This window comes from Argopecten irradians, chromosome 1, assembly GCF_041381155.1.
Source record: "Argopecten irradians isolate NY chromosome 1, Ai_NY, whole genome shotgun sequence".
NCBI classification, from domain to species: domain Eukaryota; kingdom Metazoa; phylum Mollusca; class Bivalvia; order Pectinida; family Pectinidae; genus Argopecten; species Argopecten irradians.
The window spans coordinates 57,077,969-57,096,201 of record NC_091134.1 but is presented as its reverse complement, the minus strand read 5'-3'; the positions used below and the strand labels follow the sequence as shown (position 1 = coordinate 57,096,201).

At 33.5% G+C, this 18,233-nt stretch overlaps 2 protein-coding genes across 28 annotated transcripts in view; one reads left to right on the top strand and one right to left on the bottom strand.

Moving 5' to 3' along the window:
* The window catches only part of LOC138334835 (mitogen-activated protein kinase kinase kinase 15-like), a 72,758-nt gene extending 66,776 nt beyond the window's left edge, over positions 1 to 5,982 (top strand). For all 21 annotated transcript variants that reach the window (XM_069283690.1, XM_069283638.1, XM_069283602.1 and 18 more), the window contains one exon: positions 1,629 to 5,982. In XM_069283690.1, the coding sequence (XP_069139791.1) occupies positions 1,629 to 1,695 (67 nt within the window). In that variant the 3' untranslated portion in view covers positions 1,696 to 5,982. The remainder of the gene's footprint in view (positions 1 to 1,628) is intronic.
* A 3,638-nt stretch (positions 5,983 to 9,620) lies between these two features.
* Positions 9,621 to 18,047, bottom strand: LOC138334804 (uncharacterized). 7 transcript variants are annotated; one of them, XM_069283555.1, is made up of 7 exons: positions 17,966 to 18,047; positions 17,698 to 17,826; positions 16,291 to 16,418; positions 15,881 to 16,046; positions 14,599 to 14,675; positions 14,155 to 14,285; positions 9,621 to 12,499 (listed from the first exon to the last, which is right to left on the bottom strand). In XM_069283555.1, exons 2-7 carry the CDS (start codon positions 17,774 to 17,776, stop codon positions 12,265 to 12,267), a joined length of 816 nt encoding a protein of 271 aa, XP_069139656.1. In that variant the 5' UTR covers positions 17,777 to 17,826; positions 17,966 to 18,047; the 3' UTR covers positions 9,621 to 12,264. The 7 variants fall into 7 exon arrangements, with proteins under 7 accessions (XP_069139656.1, XP_069139674.1, XP_069139688.1 ...); XM_069283573.1 differs by having other exon boundaries at positions 16,291 to 16,415; XM_069283587.1 differs by lacking the exon at positions 17,698 to 17,826 and having other exon boundaries at positions 17,966 to 18,038.
* Positions 18,048 to 18,233: the final 186 nt, after the last annotated feature.

The following is an 18,233-nucleotide window of genomic DNA, read 5'->3' as shown; positions in this document are numbered from 1 at the left end:
CTTATCATCATTATTCTGGTCATCGATAAGATTCTTAATGTTTTTGGTGTCATGTCTAACCTTTCCCGGGTGATGCCGTACCATGTGCGTAGTCAAATTCGTCGTTCCCCGCTATACTTCACGCATGCATGGCAGATATTACATACCGCTACCCCGGCTGTTATAATCTGTTTATCTTCTTTTAAACAAAAGAATTCCCACACGGCACTTTTTGCCTTTTTGTTTGGGACACCTGTCCAGTTTTCAATGTTTGTTTCGTCCATGTTACAAATGTAGGTTTTATCTGTGTGTATGACACGCTTGTTTAAGTGAGCGTATTACTGGCACTGAATACGTGAAGTAAGAGTTCCACCAAAGGGAGGTAAACTGAATATTATTATATCGTGAAAAACCGGTACATGATTCCTGTATCGCGGTACGATATATTTTCACAGAATATTGCAATTTACCGATATATCGATATATCGTGGCAGCACTACTACATTAGAGGCTGACAGTGCCTAGTGTCACCCCGAGGATATCACTGTAACCCGTGGCGATGCCGAGGTTAACGTTGACAGTGATATTCCGAGGGGTGACACTAGGCACTGTCAGTCTCTAATGCAGGTAGTATTTATTTTATTATACCAAAAGTCTAGAAACAAAAATAGTTTTCATGTACATGTATTTGCAATTTATTGAAACATTTTACACTTATTTTAGCAAAATTGAAAACTCACTGTCGGCAGTAAAATAACATATCAGCTTGTCACAATAAGCATTCAGTGAAATATTCTTGTGGTCTTCTCTCCTGCGTTTGTTAAAATATTATCGTTTTTGTAAATCTCAATGAATTTTGGTTCATCCCCTTGTTAGTTTACAACATAAGCAACGTCACAAAGACGCTTGAAATTGCATGTCTCCGTTCACCTAATCACCGACAGGATTAATAAAACCAACATATATATATAGCGCATGGGCGGTAAGCGAAAAGGTGTTAAACGGAAAGCTCCGTACTTAATTTGAAAAAAAATTAATGATAAACGGACTAATTTGGCAAAACCATTACTAAATAGCTCCAGATAAATTTTAAAGCGTCACTCAAATCACAAAGATGGCGTCGAAAAAAGAAATGAGTGGACATCTCTTTCGTGCGGTTAATATTTTACACCGTCAAAAATACACTATCACCTGTTGCTAAGGGGTTGCTACAAACATGTCTATTTTCTCTTATTGTTATAATGCTATCTGTATGATAGTGTGAAATACTTAATATCTCTCGACCAAGCAGAATGCAGGATTCTCACTTGAGGTATAATAAAAAAGATTATCATCACATTGTCTTGGTTAATTACCTTTTATACTGATGTTTATGTGTCATCATTTTTTACACACTACATATCAAGCTATTTATAGCAAATGAACTGAAATATTTCCCAGCTATTTTAACTTTCAGTAGTTGTATGACGTAATTCTAAGCTTCATTGGATTTTATCAGTGCCAATGCAATATGTTCTGTCAAACTATTGTGTTATTTTGAAAAATGTTTCAAAAACTGCCTTGTTGTGAATATAAATCTTAGCATGAAAACTAGATCCTCTTTTTCTGTAATTTTTACTGTAACAATGTTTTGTGTTATCTGATTGCAGGGGTGGAATGGTATGTCGACTCTGGAAAGCTATAACAAAATGGAGGTCAAAAAACAATTCGTATTAACCAAAGAGATATTTATTTACCGTTTTCCACTGCATGTGCTTCTGGGTCACAAAAATGCTTCTTCAGTGTCCTCAGAAAGGTTGTACATAATGATACTGAACAGCATATAGCTGTCAAACATTTCCATGACTGTGATATTGACTGTGACCTGAAAAAGTGTTGTCCTATTTGAATAGTATATGACTGGGGTTTTCTTGAGATGGAAGATTTGAAATGGAGGCACAATCATTGTCATCTACAGATCTCCACATTGTAATTTCTCATTATAATTGGTTGTTATGGAAAATCCATGGAACGCTAAACATATATATCAAGATGTATTTTAATATTCTTATCCAGAATATTTTAGTAACGATTGCAGGATTATTTATTCTCTAATGAAAGTTTTATTGTGTGGTACAATCTTCATTTTACCGAAATGAAAAGATGAAAAAATTCATGCAGGCATCAGATTTTTCATCCTTGTCTTGTAGATTTATTTTTGTTGGTTTTTCAGACCAACGTTTTATATGAAGCCTAAGCGTGATCTCCAAAACCTAAGTTTTATCTGGCATTTACATATTGTAGATATATGTTAAGTACTTTTTCTGTGTATCAATGAGTGCTATCCCAGACTGCATTAATTAGTTTGATTAGAATATCCTCTTTGTCAAATATTAAATCAAAGATTTCTATAACAGACAATCGTCATCATCCATCACAATAATGATCATCCTCATTCATGAAAAGGTGTTCTTAAAAGTTTTGACATAAGCTCATTTGTATATTCTAGTCAGTAGAACCAAATACTATTGAATGTAACTTACATAAACAGTGTCCTAGACTCCTAGAACAGCAGAACAGAAGAAAATAGCCACCTGAACTGGAAAACTTTGCAATATTACATGTACCATATTCAACTCATACATATCCTTGATTTTCACCATTTTAGGCCCAAATCTGTAATAGACATGTGATATTAGCGAAAAAACGTTTGATTCTCTTTAATTATTCCGCTTTCAAATTATTGACCTATTTACAAATTAGTACCGGTCTGATATGTAATAACTGGAATGGGAGGATATTACTTTATGTTTCAAATTGTAAATAAACTATGTAATAAATTTTTAATGCCTTTTACATTGCCTTTGAGAGGTTACAGAAAACAGTCAAATGTTTTATGGTTGTTTGAGTAAATTTCTACTTAATATAAACTGTCGACTAATTTCTTTTCCTTCTTAACTCACTGGGTTAAATAATGGAGGTATATTTGATACCGCAGGCTGGCTACCTGTACAGGTGTGGCAGGTACTTGTTCAAAGGAACATTCTAGTGATTTTGAAATTTTGTTAGATTTAAATATAAAACTGTTTAAAATGAAATAATAAACGGCTACTAAAAATTGAAGTGTTAATATGTCACTCAAAAAAGGTGAAGGAAATTATTAACTTTGTTGTGGAAACATGTTTTTGCATGTTCATGATGACAGATATTGGGCTACTTAATCAAGGTATGCCTATCAATTATGTATTCTGTACTGATGGTAAAATATTTTGGAGTCAAGTTTCTTTAAGTATATTCTGTATTTTTCTTTGTCTTGCCATATGTACTTTTTAAAACTAATAAAACTTTACTGCTTCTTGATAATGGTATAACAAGAATTAATGTATGTAAAGTACAATGTACCAGAATATGAAATAGAAATGGTACATTTTTGCCTGCAAGCAAGTCTCATACATTATGAGATATGGTTTTCAAACTAAAATTCATTTCTGTTATTACCCAAAAATCATGTCTCTATTTTACTATATGGAGTTAGGGCCCTTGCTTTTTCATGTGTCTTCATTTCAAATTTGTTGAATAATTTCATTTTTTTTCAAGAATTTTGTTTTTTATTTATCCAGCCACTTAAAGTGTTACTACTGAAGCTATTCTGAAGTCCCACATCATTGTGTGTGTTTTTTTTTGTGGGCTTAATTTTACCAGGACTTTTACAAATATGTCAATATTATCTAAAAATAATTTTGAACTACAGTAAGTTTGCTGGATTTCTTTTTAGGGTTATTTTTCTTCAAGAGATAATTTCTTCCTTCTATCACATACCGGTAATCTGCCTGATATTCAGTGATTTCACCTGTATACCATAAGGTGATATTTTTACATATGTCACTAGTGTAATATAACCTGAAAATTCATTGTGACATCATGACAGAAACAATAAAATGATTTGGTCAGGATTTTGAGGACGATGGGACAAAATAGTGTCATCTGCTAGAATTGTATCAATACATTTTGACGTGATATTTTTAGAAATATAGGTTGTTTGAGTTATATGATAAAAAGTATCTTCAATTCATGTTCATTTCATGTGAGATTTTATGCAACTGGTCTCGTAGTTTCAATTTTTACTCGCCAAATCTTGCAAAAATAAAAACTTTTTATACTCGTTTCATAAAATCTCATGAAATGAAAACTTATTCTAGATTCTATATTTAGTATTCCGAAGAGGTGAGAACAACAGTTAATGGGCATTATTATCAAACTTAGCTTGAGCCAAAGATCTGGGGATGGACGCTACGGGTAAATAATTATGTGACAGTAAAATAGCATTTCAGTGAATGGTATAAAAAAAAAGTTCTTCTTCATGGTATCACAAAAGTTACAATACAATATAATATACTATAGATAACATGGATAGTAAATCACTGCTATCACAAAGTTCTAGTTTTTAGAGAAGTTTGGAAGCCTTAGTAATAAAAGAGTGTTTAAATGGAATGTCTAATTGATTGGAATTTGATTTATGAGTGTCAAATCATTTTGATTGTATGTTCATGAAATGTTTACAAAATGTTTTTAATTGCTGTTGTTTAATTTTTTGTGCCATGGATTATAATTGTTTTAACATCTACGGTAATTGTTGTTTATTTTGTTCTCTTCTTTCGTTTGTTATATCAAATTGTATCACAAGATAATTTATATGTATCTGTATTAACTTAGTAAGTGCTTACACTGCTATGTAATAGTAAGTTCCACATCAAGTGAGATTAAGTATTGAAAGACGTGAAGTTTATTATCCGCATAGCAAGATCACCTATAGCAACATTCATTGTCTCGATACAGTTCACCTACGCAAACCAACACATCATGCTGTGCATCTGTCCCATAAACAGGATGAATTTTACAGAATTTTTTAAAACTTTTATTTTGCTTATTTTGTCAATAACAGTTAAATAGATTTTTTGTATTTGATTATCATTCTGTATTTTAAAGTTGCTATGCAGTTTCCTATAAGATAATCAAACATTACATTTACTCTAGTCTAGGGCTGTTATCAACACTGCTCAAAGTAAGGAAATCCGTGCTTCATTTTTGCTCTGTTTTAATGCCTAATGGTTTTGTTATTGACATAAAATTCTGCTTTTAAAACAACTTTTAGCCTTTTTCAAAATCAGTTTGTGAGTCCTTTTTACGATATTATATTTTCATAATTTGTTTTATTGCAATAATTTTCCCTGTAGGAGAACTTTAAATTTGATATTCCTGGAGTTTTATGAAATGTTCCAGGATTTTGTTTTACTGATAAATATGAACTTTTATTATGTTGAACAAGAACTTTTGACAAATCTGCAAACAATATTTTTATTATTTTTTTTTCATTCGGAAGTGCTAACATGAATTTCCAGACAAAACCTGTAGGAATTGGTGCAGTGATAGCCAAAACAAGAGTGTGTGAATGTACGGCATTGCACGATGAATTTTATTTTTATCTTATAAGAAATATTTTATTTTCAAAAAAGAGATGCTTCATAAAAATATAAATATGCCTTGAAACAGTATTTGAGATATGTTGTGTATTCATTAATTGACGTATTTCACTATCAACATTATATTATACTGTTGTCTCCCCGTTAGAGTGATGCAGTTCCAGTCAAACTGGTTAGCACAAAATAACACTTTAAAAACTTTAAAGGAAGTTTAATGCAGCTTATGTTATTTTTATTTGTTTTAGAGATTGGTAGACTTTTCTTAACTGAAATTTTTTAAAATTGAAGTTGTGTTAACATCTTTATATTCATCTTTCTTAAATATTCTCAATATTCCTCTGTTGATTTATTAGTTAGCTAATTTTAAGTATTGTTACGAGTGTTTTGTTGGTAAAATGTTTGTCCCGTTTCCACACCAAAGCTATCTTTCTGTGCTAGACAGTTAAATACCGTTTCAGATTTCTATTTATTTCAGACTTTGTATCTTCTTTTTTGACTTATCAAGAATGAAAACAGATAAGCATTAAAAAAAAACCAATTGATATTTGTGCAATTGCGTGTTGTTTTAGGTTTACATTGTAAGTCGTGTCTGTCTCGTCGACTGACTGACCTTGTCCAGGCTAGATCTCCTATATTATAAGGCAATGGAACTTCGTATCTGGTATGAGGGTCCCACTAGATCATGTGTGTGTTGCATACCAAACAACAAGGTCACTGTGACCTATACTTTGACCTTTGACCTCAATCAAAGAAAGAAAGATGTGCGATTAAACAAGACACATGGTGGGGATTTTTATAGTCCTAATAAGCTTGTTCATTTTAGTGCGCCTGACCCAAGGCCTGCAAACATTTTTATCTTGTGAACCTCATTAGGAATTCTTAAGGTCATTAACTTCTATAAGGACTAAAAGAGGTCCCATCATACTCCCTTGAAGGACTCCATGGATTGATATTGAGGGAGTATAAGGTTTCCAGTTAGTTAAACATTGATCACTTAACCCAATTCAGGTTAAATTCTTTAGTCAGAATTATATCCAATAAATCAAAAAGAAGGTTCATTGCTGACATGTAACATCGTTTGTTGAGTAACATCTATTTGGAATATAAAACCATCCAGCATTGAATCTAGGAATTCACTGACATATAGTGATTTTCATCGTTTGAAGTTGTTATTCGTTTAGATGAGAGATGAACCTCACTGCATTTGGTAGCCTATGTTCAGTATTTTTCCGTGGCTTGAGTCTAAATCAGCGTTTTATCAGAACACACGTAAAATATCTGTATAATATTGTATCATTGACAATTTGTTCAATATCACTTTATCAAGCATTTCTGTCTGTGTTTCTAAATGTACAACGATAGGCCACATCACAGAAAATTCATTCAAAACTGAAGCGACATTAAACTAGGTCAGAATGTTAACAATGTTAAAATGTATTCTCACGCTGGTCAAGCATCTTCATTGGGAAATGAAGTGATCGGAGTTTACTTGTTTCTTTGAGGCGGAGTGAAGTGAAAATGTAAATATTTTATACTGAAGTCGCTCATTATTCATAAATAGGTATGGGTGACCTTTTTTACTTCAGGCAACAGAATATTACTAATTACTAATTTAGATTCTCAAAATTGGAGTTCGGACTCCTATACACACATCTGAAGAGCAAAACATCACTAACATCAGTTAAGAAAATACCCATTCTTTTAAATTTCCTGATATCATAACTGGACTCTTGTTCAATCTTATTAAACCAGATCAGGTTTGACTTGTGTTCATTGTAATCTTCATGTACATACAATGGTTTCCCTTATTGGAGTATCCTCCTCTGTATGTGTAACTATCTCCATGTTGTATCAATATCAAGGATATGTCACCTAGCAAGGATTTCCCAAGTGCAATTACATCCAGCTCTTCTTCGTTGATAAATGTTTTGAGCACCGTCATTATTGAGTTGCTGTGTAAAATCCAAGTAAAAAAACATACTCCTACGATCACTCGAGAGTCGGGATGTTTGAAGTATCTATCACCGTGTCCCAAATACATGATAGGTCACTTTCTCCCACGACTCATCAAAGATGTTAGTGTTCATGGTTACAAAGTAGAGTCCAACCTCAGTATAAATACTACCCAAAGGACAGAAGAAAAATGGTCTTTACTGCCAGGTGGTCTTTATACACCGGTTGAATTGTGTTGATATTGGTTGTTATGGATCTCTAGAAAAGTAATTGTATTAAGCAGGTGGTTTGTATACAGATGGTTATTAAGGCAAGTTTACTGTAAACTATCTCCAGATAATAAGTCATAAAGATGTCAACAGGGCATAAACGATGCTCATTATTATCTCCCGCCCAACGAAGTTGGCGGGGGATATACAAATGGGTTCCGTCCGTCCGTCCGTCCGTCCGTACGAATTGTTTCCGGAGCATAACTCTAAAACCAGTAGAGATATTTCCACGAAACTTCATACACACATTGGTCTTATGGTCTAGTAGTGCCTTTTGCTATTTTTAGGTTTTCATTTTTTGCACTTTTTCAGTTACCATGGAAACATTGCTGAAAATATCATGGTAAATGGTAAATGTTACTTTGCAAAACTCCACCCATCTTTGTGTATATAGTCCAATATAAATGTCAAGGCTGTATACCTGATTCAACAATTGCAGCCACGCTCTACTTGAATTATACTCCATCTTTAGCTCAACTTCCTTTTTCCTGTTTTTTTTTCATACACATAAGTCTCCACAATCAAACTTACTTCAGCTTTGATATCTCCATTGGCGGGGGATCTGAATGACTACCGGGTATGTCCTTGTTTGAACAATAACCGACGTTTCATCTATATATATGTGTCTAATTAACTCAAAAGTACATATAAAATAATTTATTTAGGTCTTGGTACATTAGCATTCAGCACTTCATTCCATACAAGAAATAGTGCCATGGATTTTTTTGGAGGAACAATTAATTATTTCTAATATCTTAATCTCGTCAGCAATGTAGCATCTTTATACAGCCTATAAATTCTTAAAATGGTAAAGGTGCAATAGGGCATTAAAAAAAGAGATCAACATAGATGAAAAAAATGTTGAGTAGTTTTTATTTCAATTACATTTTAATAACATTTTTATATCAATGCATACAATTCACAAATATTTTCTGCTTACCTATTTATGTAGACTTTATAAACATAAATTCATCTAAAATGTTAAATTGACCTGAGATAATTGGGAAATTTAATGCACAAACAAAAAACAACCATATTTATACATTCCAAATCTCTAAGTAACTCGCATTATAATTTCATTATGTAAACACATATAAATGTATAAAGAGGAAAAATAAGGAACCTAAAAAGGATGATGTAATTAAGGGTAAAATCAACAATAATATGACAATACATCATAACTTCCCAACACATCTTCATGTAAATTAGCAGGCCTAATTTGTCCTCCATGTTGGTGGGTTGGTTTACTTATTTGTTCAGTAGAATAGGATAGTTTACAGGGTTTTTATTTCATTTAAAGTGAATAGTCGGGCAAAGAAAACCAGTCTAAATGCGTTCATTGGCCTTCCAAAAGTTCTCACATATTAATATGAGGGCCAAGTTCTGCTTACGTTTCCCAGTTCTGACCATTAAAGTAAAGGAAAGTTGAAAGCATTGAAAGCAAGGCTGCGTGTAAATGTAACCACGGACATAGTCAGCCGGGAGGCAGTTTTAGGATTCCTATACTTTAAATTAATTTCTTTGTACGCAGACAGATTTTGGCGAGAGATTTCATTTTTCTATTTCAAAAGAAATTATACTGGATACATTCAAACCATTTTTACCGACTTTAGCCATCCTTAAATGTGTAGTTAAACTTAAAGATGCTCAACCGCTAACAAATGGTATTTTTCATTATCAAAAACAGCAGCAGACGATTTAGAATTTTCATTCAGTTACAAAAGTTACTTACTTAACACCATTACCCCCCATTGAAAAGTTTGAGTTTCTAACTTTACTTCAAGACAAAAATATGAAAAACAAGGAAAAGCTTGGCATTATCCCCCGCGCCCAGTTGCAATATCCCCCGCAAACGCGTTTCGCGGGGGATAATAATTAATTACATCCCGAAAAAATTCTGTGGCACTATATCCTATATGGAATGAAGTACTGATTGCTCATAACCCAAAGGCAAAATAAATTATTTTGTATTATTTTTTGTGTTTATTAGACTTATGTATACATGATTGAACACTAATTATTGTTCAAATGATGAATATCATTCATGCTCTGTCGGCGGTGGAGCACCTTTAAATCAAATATATTATCTCAAACAACAGAAAAAAGTCAGTGTTTAGTATTTATAAGTAAATACGATCAAATACAGCAAAGTAGTAAGATATAAAAATTTCACATGATTTTACTAAAAAATACTACAGCACCAATATATTAACTGAGATCCAATTCCAAGATTATGAAACAGATTATGTCAGTATAACAGTCTTAGTTTAGATATAGCCAAGATTGTTTAGGATCCTGAAGCTATGGGTTTAGTTTTATATATTTAAGTTTAAACATAAACTACAGATAAACAAATTTTCATCATTCACATTACCACAAAGAACACACAAATTCAGTATTAGGTAAGATTACATATGACCAAAATTCAACAAACAAATTCTCAAAAATCACATGTTTTTACCAAAAGAAAAATCTGGAGTACATATATAAATCGAAAGTGTCAAAATTCCCATACATATATTTAATCCTATAATACCAGAGGGAGGGCAGGGATTTATTCCAATATGTGTAGCATGTGTATTACGAATTTATCAGTGTTCTTTCATTTTTAATTATTGAAACTGTAAAAAGTAAACTTATCAAAAGTTTTCAAATTCTGTCACAACAACTCTCTATTCCATCATGTAGTACATGTATACAGTTAGATTGTTTCACTGATTGTACAAGCAATAGACCTTTATTTCTCATGACCCTTGTAAAAAATCACTATACCATTATTACTCTGTAACAGATTAAAGCTTCAAAAAGCACTTAAATACATGTACATGTAAAACAGGCATGCATGAAAGCTAAAACTAAAAAATTGCAGAGAATTTAATATCATTGATTTATATCAAATGAAAATAGCAACACAAAAGTCTGACTAGATGCATGTTGCCAGTTATAACAGAAAACAGTCTGATACAACATTCTTTTGATAAAAATTGGGGACAGAATACCTTAACTTCTTTCCAAACGAACACTTATCAAAAATTATTCCGTTGAACATGTTCTTACAGTGCAAATGATGTCAAACACAGTTTTGTACAGAAAAATGACAGCTTTAATTAGAATTACCGCAACTATATATGTAAAAAAAAAAAAAAAAAATGACATTCATAATGATCAGATAATCACTGGAGCAAAGTAAAGTTTTTATTCTGCAATTAAACTATAAAACTTATTCTAATTAAAAAAGATTTACACTCAAATGATTTATTAAAGAACCATTTTTCAAAACCATGAAATAATTTCATAATTTTCTAAGAAAATTCTTTTGTGGTACTTCTATGTAAGTTGCTTCCAGCAAACAAATCAGATAAAGATTCATTATTTCCTGAAGTTTTACAACTTTTTTTTAATAATTAATAATTTCTTAATACTTGTACAAAGTCAGTCTTATTCTCTTCATTTACTGTAACATAGGAAGACAGACAGCATAATGTTAAACAAATATAATTTTTCACTTTTGCTATAAAAATATGTCAGGTATTTTCACAGTCCATGACCCAGCACACAAGATGATTATCATACAAATCAGAGAAACTTACACACTCCCTTAAAGGGACAATTCATTCTAAGAGAACATTAAAATTTGTACATATATCGGAAAAACCCAGTTCTGATGGAATTTAGATCAGTCGGTTTTACTGTGATGTGCCTGAAAAGCCCATGGTGGTGACATGTGTGTGAAATGTTCAAACTCGCTCGCTGTCCGCCATTACACATTGTGGTCGAACTTCTTGTATGCCGAACCCTGTCCCTTGCTCGTAGAGTAATGCAACTTTTGTCTATAACTGCTCAAATCGCTCAGAATATAGTTTGTTTACCTTATTAGGTGAATTATCTTGCCTCAAAATCATTTTATCACCTTCGCAGTGGTTATGTAGTTCATTTGTTTAACGTGCGTGACTTTGGCTCGGGTATAGGTACAGCGCCCATATTCTACCTGCTTAATCGTATTGATCAACGATTTGATATTTCAACTATATTAATTAAAATACTTAACAATGACGTGGAATTTGTCAATGTTTAACGTTATTTGTTTCATAAGAAATATAGAACAATACATTTATGCCATATTTCACTTCTTGGTTATGTAAAAGAATTAGCCTGAGTGAATTGTCCCTTTAAAACATACAGATAAAATCAACAGGTGACTAAATGTCAAAACCCTTTATATAACCCTTTGTACACAGAGACAGATGGCCTGTATTGGATTTAATATTTAGTAAATAATGAATAAAGAATGGGTCTTATTCATGCCATGCCCTCCTTTATACATAGACCTAAACAAATTGTCATGGGCTCGAAAGTTAAAAGATACACCTAAAAAGAAAATTTGCAGAGATAGGAATATGTCACGACAAACATTCACTGTACAATCACTAATTTGGGGAAACTTATCTTTTAAAACGAGTATGATATACTTTGATGTTTTAGAGGAGCAATATTTCCATTTTGGACAGCAAACAGAAAGTCAGTGAATCAGTGAATGGGTAGGCTTTGAAATGTTTTAGTAGTTTCTAGCATTACAAACAATCTTTTTGAGCTTCATGACTATTCTACTTCAGTCCTTTCTTCTTGACATATGCGTTGAAGTCGTCACTGTTGAGTTTGTATCCCCAGTGTTGAAGTGTCTGACGTACAACTGGTGAGACTGCCATGTTGTCGTAACCACAGCCAGTTTTAGCACACTTTGAGATCAGGTTATTCCTCCAACGTCCCGTCACACCCGCACATCGGAGCCAGCGGCCAACTTGACGTTCATCATCTGGTGAACGTCTACCCAGGTAAAACCTTTCAAATTCAGAAATTAAAGTTATCTTTCTAATACAAAACTGAAAGCTACAATGCAGAAATAAATATTCCCAATTTGAACATTGCTCAGATTTTTATATTCCATTATCAGAAAAAAATCAGTTGATGCCAAAAGATCCAGTGTGCTCAGGTCTCCCTCCAGTTGGGACTCCAAGGAGAAATAAAAGAGTCCTATACTAAAGTCATAATAGTAAAACAATATACAATTTAAAATATAATGAACTGCAGATTTTATATGCACAGGTCTTTAATTTTATAATATATGATATATCATTATGTTAATTGTTTGTTTAGGTTCATGTCATTTTTAATTTCAAGCACTTTTCACACTGAATTCCTGCCTCCCTCCCCAACATTTCATTTTGGAGTTTGAAGCAATTGTTTTGTAGCAAACAAAAATTACCTATACCAAGAAAAAACAAAGTGTTTAGTTGAATAACATGAAGAAGGTTAAAGGAACAATTCATTCTACGAGAACATTAAAATTTGTATATACTGTGAAATCATTAATTTTCGTGGGGGTTTAATTTTCGTGGATTTCGTTTTTTGGCCAAAGTCAACGAATTTACATCCCCACGAAAATATATATACATATACCAATCGATGTCATGTAAGTTTATGCGTTCATACATTGTAGGATGATTAGTACCTCACTACATGTACATAAAATCTATTTCGGGGACAAGCATGACAAGTTCAATGTTTGAAAATATTGTTCAAACAAAGATGGTTTTCAGTATTTTATAGACTTCATCCACATGTACCAACAAATAATTTATTGAGTATATCATGAATCTATCAATGTAACACGATAATTGTTTGTTGGACACATCTGTAAAAACACTGAGTACCGACTCTAGCTTGTGATTGTAACTGTGTTGTGTGGTAGAGCTTAGTTCCGGTTGAGCGATCACACAGTACAGGTGACAGTAGTGTCGACTGTGTATTTTTAACAGTGATGTGTAAATAAGGTCTCCTCCACGAATTGAAGTGCCAACGAAATTGTAAAATTTTAGAATCCACGAAAATTGAGCCCAACGAAAATAAATGATTTCACAGTATATCAGAAAACCCCCAGTTCTAATGGAAATTAGATCAGTCGGTTTTACTGTGATATGTCAGAAAATCCCATGGTGGTGAAATGCGTGTGAAATGTTCAAACTCACTCGCTGTCCGCCATTACACATTGTGGTCGAATATCTTGTATGCCAAACCCAGTCCCTTGCTCGTAGAGTAATGCTACTTTTGTCTAGAACAGCTCAAATCGCTCTGACAGAAGTGTGTTTACCTTATTAGGTGAATTGTCTTGCCTAAAAAATCATTATATCACCTCCACAGTGGTTATGTAGTTCATTTGTTTAGCGTGCATGACTTTGGCTCGGATATTGGTACAGCGTACATATTGTACCTGCTTAATCGTATTGATCAACGATTTGTAATTACAACGGTATCAATGAAAATACTAAACAATGACGTGGAATTTGTCAATATCTTATGTTATATGTTTCATAAGAAATGTAGAATACTACATTTATGCCATATTTTGCTTCTTGGTTATGTAAAAGAATTAGCGTTAGTGAATTGTCCTTTTAAGATATTTTATGTGTGAAGCCATCCAAATAGAGCCTACCTACCTACAGTACCACTGGAACCAGCCATATGGGTCCTGCTTGTGTATCCACCCACTCTCCTCCCACATGTCCAGGCTTCCTCCACATTTGACCTTGTAAGTGTTGACCTCAGTGCGATATGTAGAACTAGTTACCTGTTTATAAGGAAGACAAAATCTGACATCAGCAAAAGGTCTCTAAATAAATAAAATATATATGTGTATCACCAAGCCAGTTTCTAATAACTTTCATTAGAAATAACATTTCTTACGTACAGATTGTGTGTCAATTTTATGACATAAATGTATCTGCCTCAATATGAACTTTGGGAGGGAGACATGTATGGGATCCAATGGAATTGGACATACATGGGTTTAATAAAATATGTCCCTTCTTCCTTCAAATAATATGTATATCAACCCCCCTACCCCCCCCCCCCCAGGTATGTGACCTGGCTAAACTACATACCTGCTTGGTAATGTTAAGTCCCTCAAACCAATCTGATGGTAATTCTTTATATACCTCCGCTCCCGAGTAACTTTTACCTGGAATAAAGGATAGCATAGGAAAATAATCATCTTTAGATTAAAAGGTATAAACTTACCTCTCATCATTAACAACTTTTTAAAATTCACCAACAAGCAAACTGTTCCAATACATACTGTAGATGATTAAGAGGAGATAATCCACAACCATCATCATTAACCATGCGTTCCATTTGCGGATTCGTACCAGTTGCACTACAGTGATATGGCACCACCAAATGGAACCCATTTGGATTTTTCCATGATAGCGGCACCCATATGAAAGATACGCTTCGAATATAAAAGTAAAGTATTTTCGGTGTTAACAATGAAATGGATATAAAATAATACCTAAATAGTTTCAGCATACATTAAAAAAAATGATCCATGTAATTTTATCAGATAAAAATACGCTCTGCCTGGTTTTCAACAAAGAAAACATTCCGGTGACAAATGAAGAATCTCGGGTCCGCCATCTTGGATTCAAGTGGTACGCTTCTGAAAACGAACCACTTGTACCGGTTCGGTTCGACTGGTACAGCGCGTTCCATTACAGATACAGCGGGTTCATACCACTTGTATCTGCAAATGGAATGCACGGAAACAGAATACCTGGTACCAGTAGATTTTTCCAAAGAGTTTTTTTTTTTTTTTTTAATGTTGATGGTTTGACTTATACATTATCCAGAAACAAGAGGCCCATGGGTATAACATAGTCGTTTAAAGATTTTAGCCTATTTGACCCCTGTAACCTTGATTGAAGGTCAAGGTAATTCATTTGAACAAACTTGGTAGCCTTGCATCCCAGCGTGCTACATGCCCAATATCAGTACCTTGGGCCTTCAAGTTCCTGAGAAGAAGTCGTTTAAAGATTTTAGCCTATTTGCCGCCCGTGACCTTAAATGAAGATCAAGGTCATTCCTTTGAATAAACTTGATAGCCCTTCATCCAAGCATGCTACAGGCCCAATATCAGTACCATGGGCCTTCTGGGTCTTGAGAAGAAGTTGTTTAAAGATTTTAGCCTTTTTGACCCCCATGACCTTGAATGAAGATCAAGGTCATTCATTTGAACAAATTTGATAGCTTCTGATATATATTTTTGGTTGCCGGCCATTATCACTCTGATAAATTGTTAAAATCTCTGTTGTCATAAATAATATAGATATCAACCTTTCACCATATCCTAATAAATCTAGGTACCATCAATCAAAATAAATAATTTACCTGTTACACCTGATTTTATTGAGCGAAAATAAGTTCCACCAAAACTTCCAGCCTGCAAAACTTCTTTTGGAGTCATGTTTGGTCGGAATTCTGGCCAGTCTGGAAATTCTAGTTGATCCTTCTTGTTTTTCGAGGGAATTTTCTCAGTAAATTTGAGTTGAATTGTCTGAAAATTTGACAAGAATTTAAAGACTTTTGGTTCAGATAGGTGTTCTTTGATTTTTAAGTGGAATTATTATTTATCCATGTATTACTATTACTATTAGTCTAATTATGTTTAGTTGACTAAAGGCTTCATATATTATATGTTATAAATTTTCCAATACGGCTGGAAACAAGTTGATAATTGTGTATTAATTTATATATATATAATGTTTGTATCTAATTCATAAAACACAAATTATAATCACCTCAAAATTGGTAGACTCATCAACTAGCTTTGCATAGTTCTTTGGTTTGTTTACAGTAAGTTTTACATTTTTGGGCTTACTTTCCTCTGCATCTTCCTGTTTTAGTGACCGTTTTGGCATGGCTACTGCTGAAATAAAGCAAATATATAGTACAAGTATTATATATTTCATCATCTTTTGAGGTTGGAACAATTGATGAAATATAACTGTTCATAAAGAAACAAGGAATATCCTCTCTCTATATATATATACCATATCAATGTACAAATGTAGTAGAACAAATTCATGGCAAGATCTTACAGGATCGAATACAGGAAACTTCAAACACTGATTTAATTGGATGCTCTATACCTGGGGTATCTACCAATTGGGCAAATGACCTGATCCAGAACCATTACACTCTTCCACTGTCCAATTAAAACAGTCGTAAAATAGGGGGAAAGTCATAAAACCACCTGAAAAGTTGTAATTCTACTGTCCAGTTATTTTCCAAATTCGGAACAGTCAAATTATTTTACAACTTTGATTTGAAAATTCTTTTTTCTCCTAGCTCCCTGCCTTTTCTATAGTTTTCATGTTCATGCTGAAGACTTGATACACAATCCAGGTGATATTATTGCCCTGTTAGTGCACGTACCCCAAATGCTTGAAACATGGTTTGATCACAGGCACCAATTATTGGAGGAATGGAAAAATGGAAGATGCACCGCCAGACCAGTACCGGGGACGGGTCAATTGGTAAAGCCAGACATTGCAGGGTTTCATGATCCCAAAATGATGAGGGTATAAAGTACAATAATACCATTGATTTGTCCCACCTTCTGGTGATAAGACGTCATGGTTTTGGTTTTTTTCCTAGTTTAATGTTTTTTTTAACAGCCAGTGTCATTTAAGGACCTGCCAAATTTGTTTGTGAATGAAAACTGGAGTACCCAGAGAAATACCACCAGCAATCAGTAACTGGCAACTGGCCCACTTCACTTGGGATTCAAACTTGCAACCCAGAGGTAGGATGGGGGCCTTTAGTAATGACACATTGTATGTTGGACATCGTTAACTACTCAGCCACCATGGCCCCTATGAAATTACATTTTTCAATCCCAATGATGATGTCCCAGAAAACGGGATTAATCGATGGTAAATTGTAATTTACCCACATCGTTTTGGGATCCTGTAACCCTCATATACATGTTCAGCTACATGTCTATTGATGGAAATTGAACCTACAGAGACTATGTATTATAATTACAAGTCATTCAGAACAGTACATAGATCTGAAAATGCAAAATGAAAAGTGTCTCGTCGTGCTATACCTCTAACATTGTTGGAGTATCTACGTATACCTGTCTACTGCAATATTTTTTTTCTTAATTTTTAAATATTACTGTAACATATCGATCTAGTTACCTTTAAAAATTGGTTGCAGTAGTAACAATCGTGGTCCTCCGTTTAAAGCAGTCTTAGTACACACAGCAGTCCGATACATACAAACGAACTATAGCCTAGGTCCTACTTGTCTGGTGACTGACTGCAGTGCTGGTGATGTTATGTAAATTTATAAAATTATGTAAGCAAAATTTTCTTTAGCTCCACAAAGACAAACAAAATTTGGATAACTTACACACTAGCCCCATTCAACGAATTTGTTTTCTGTTTAAGGAGCAATAACACTTACTAGGCAAATAAAATGTGACGACCGAAAAACCCAACGAGTTTTGAACCCCGCGGCACCACAAGATAACCGGGAACTACTAAAATCTTAATATCTCCGGAACTGACCGGAACCACAAAAATCTACCTTAAAGTTATCGTTCCTTGCGGTAGTACTCCCGCTGAGATGTCTCATCATGTTTTCGCATTAAGAGATTTTTTTTCTAAACATAAGTTGTTATTATGCATTTCAACTCACTTTTATACGGATCAATGAACAATTATTTTGATAA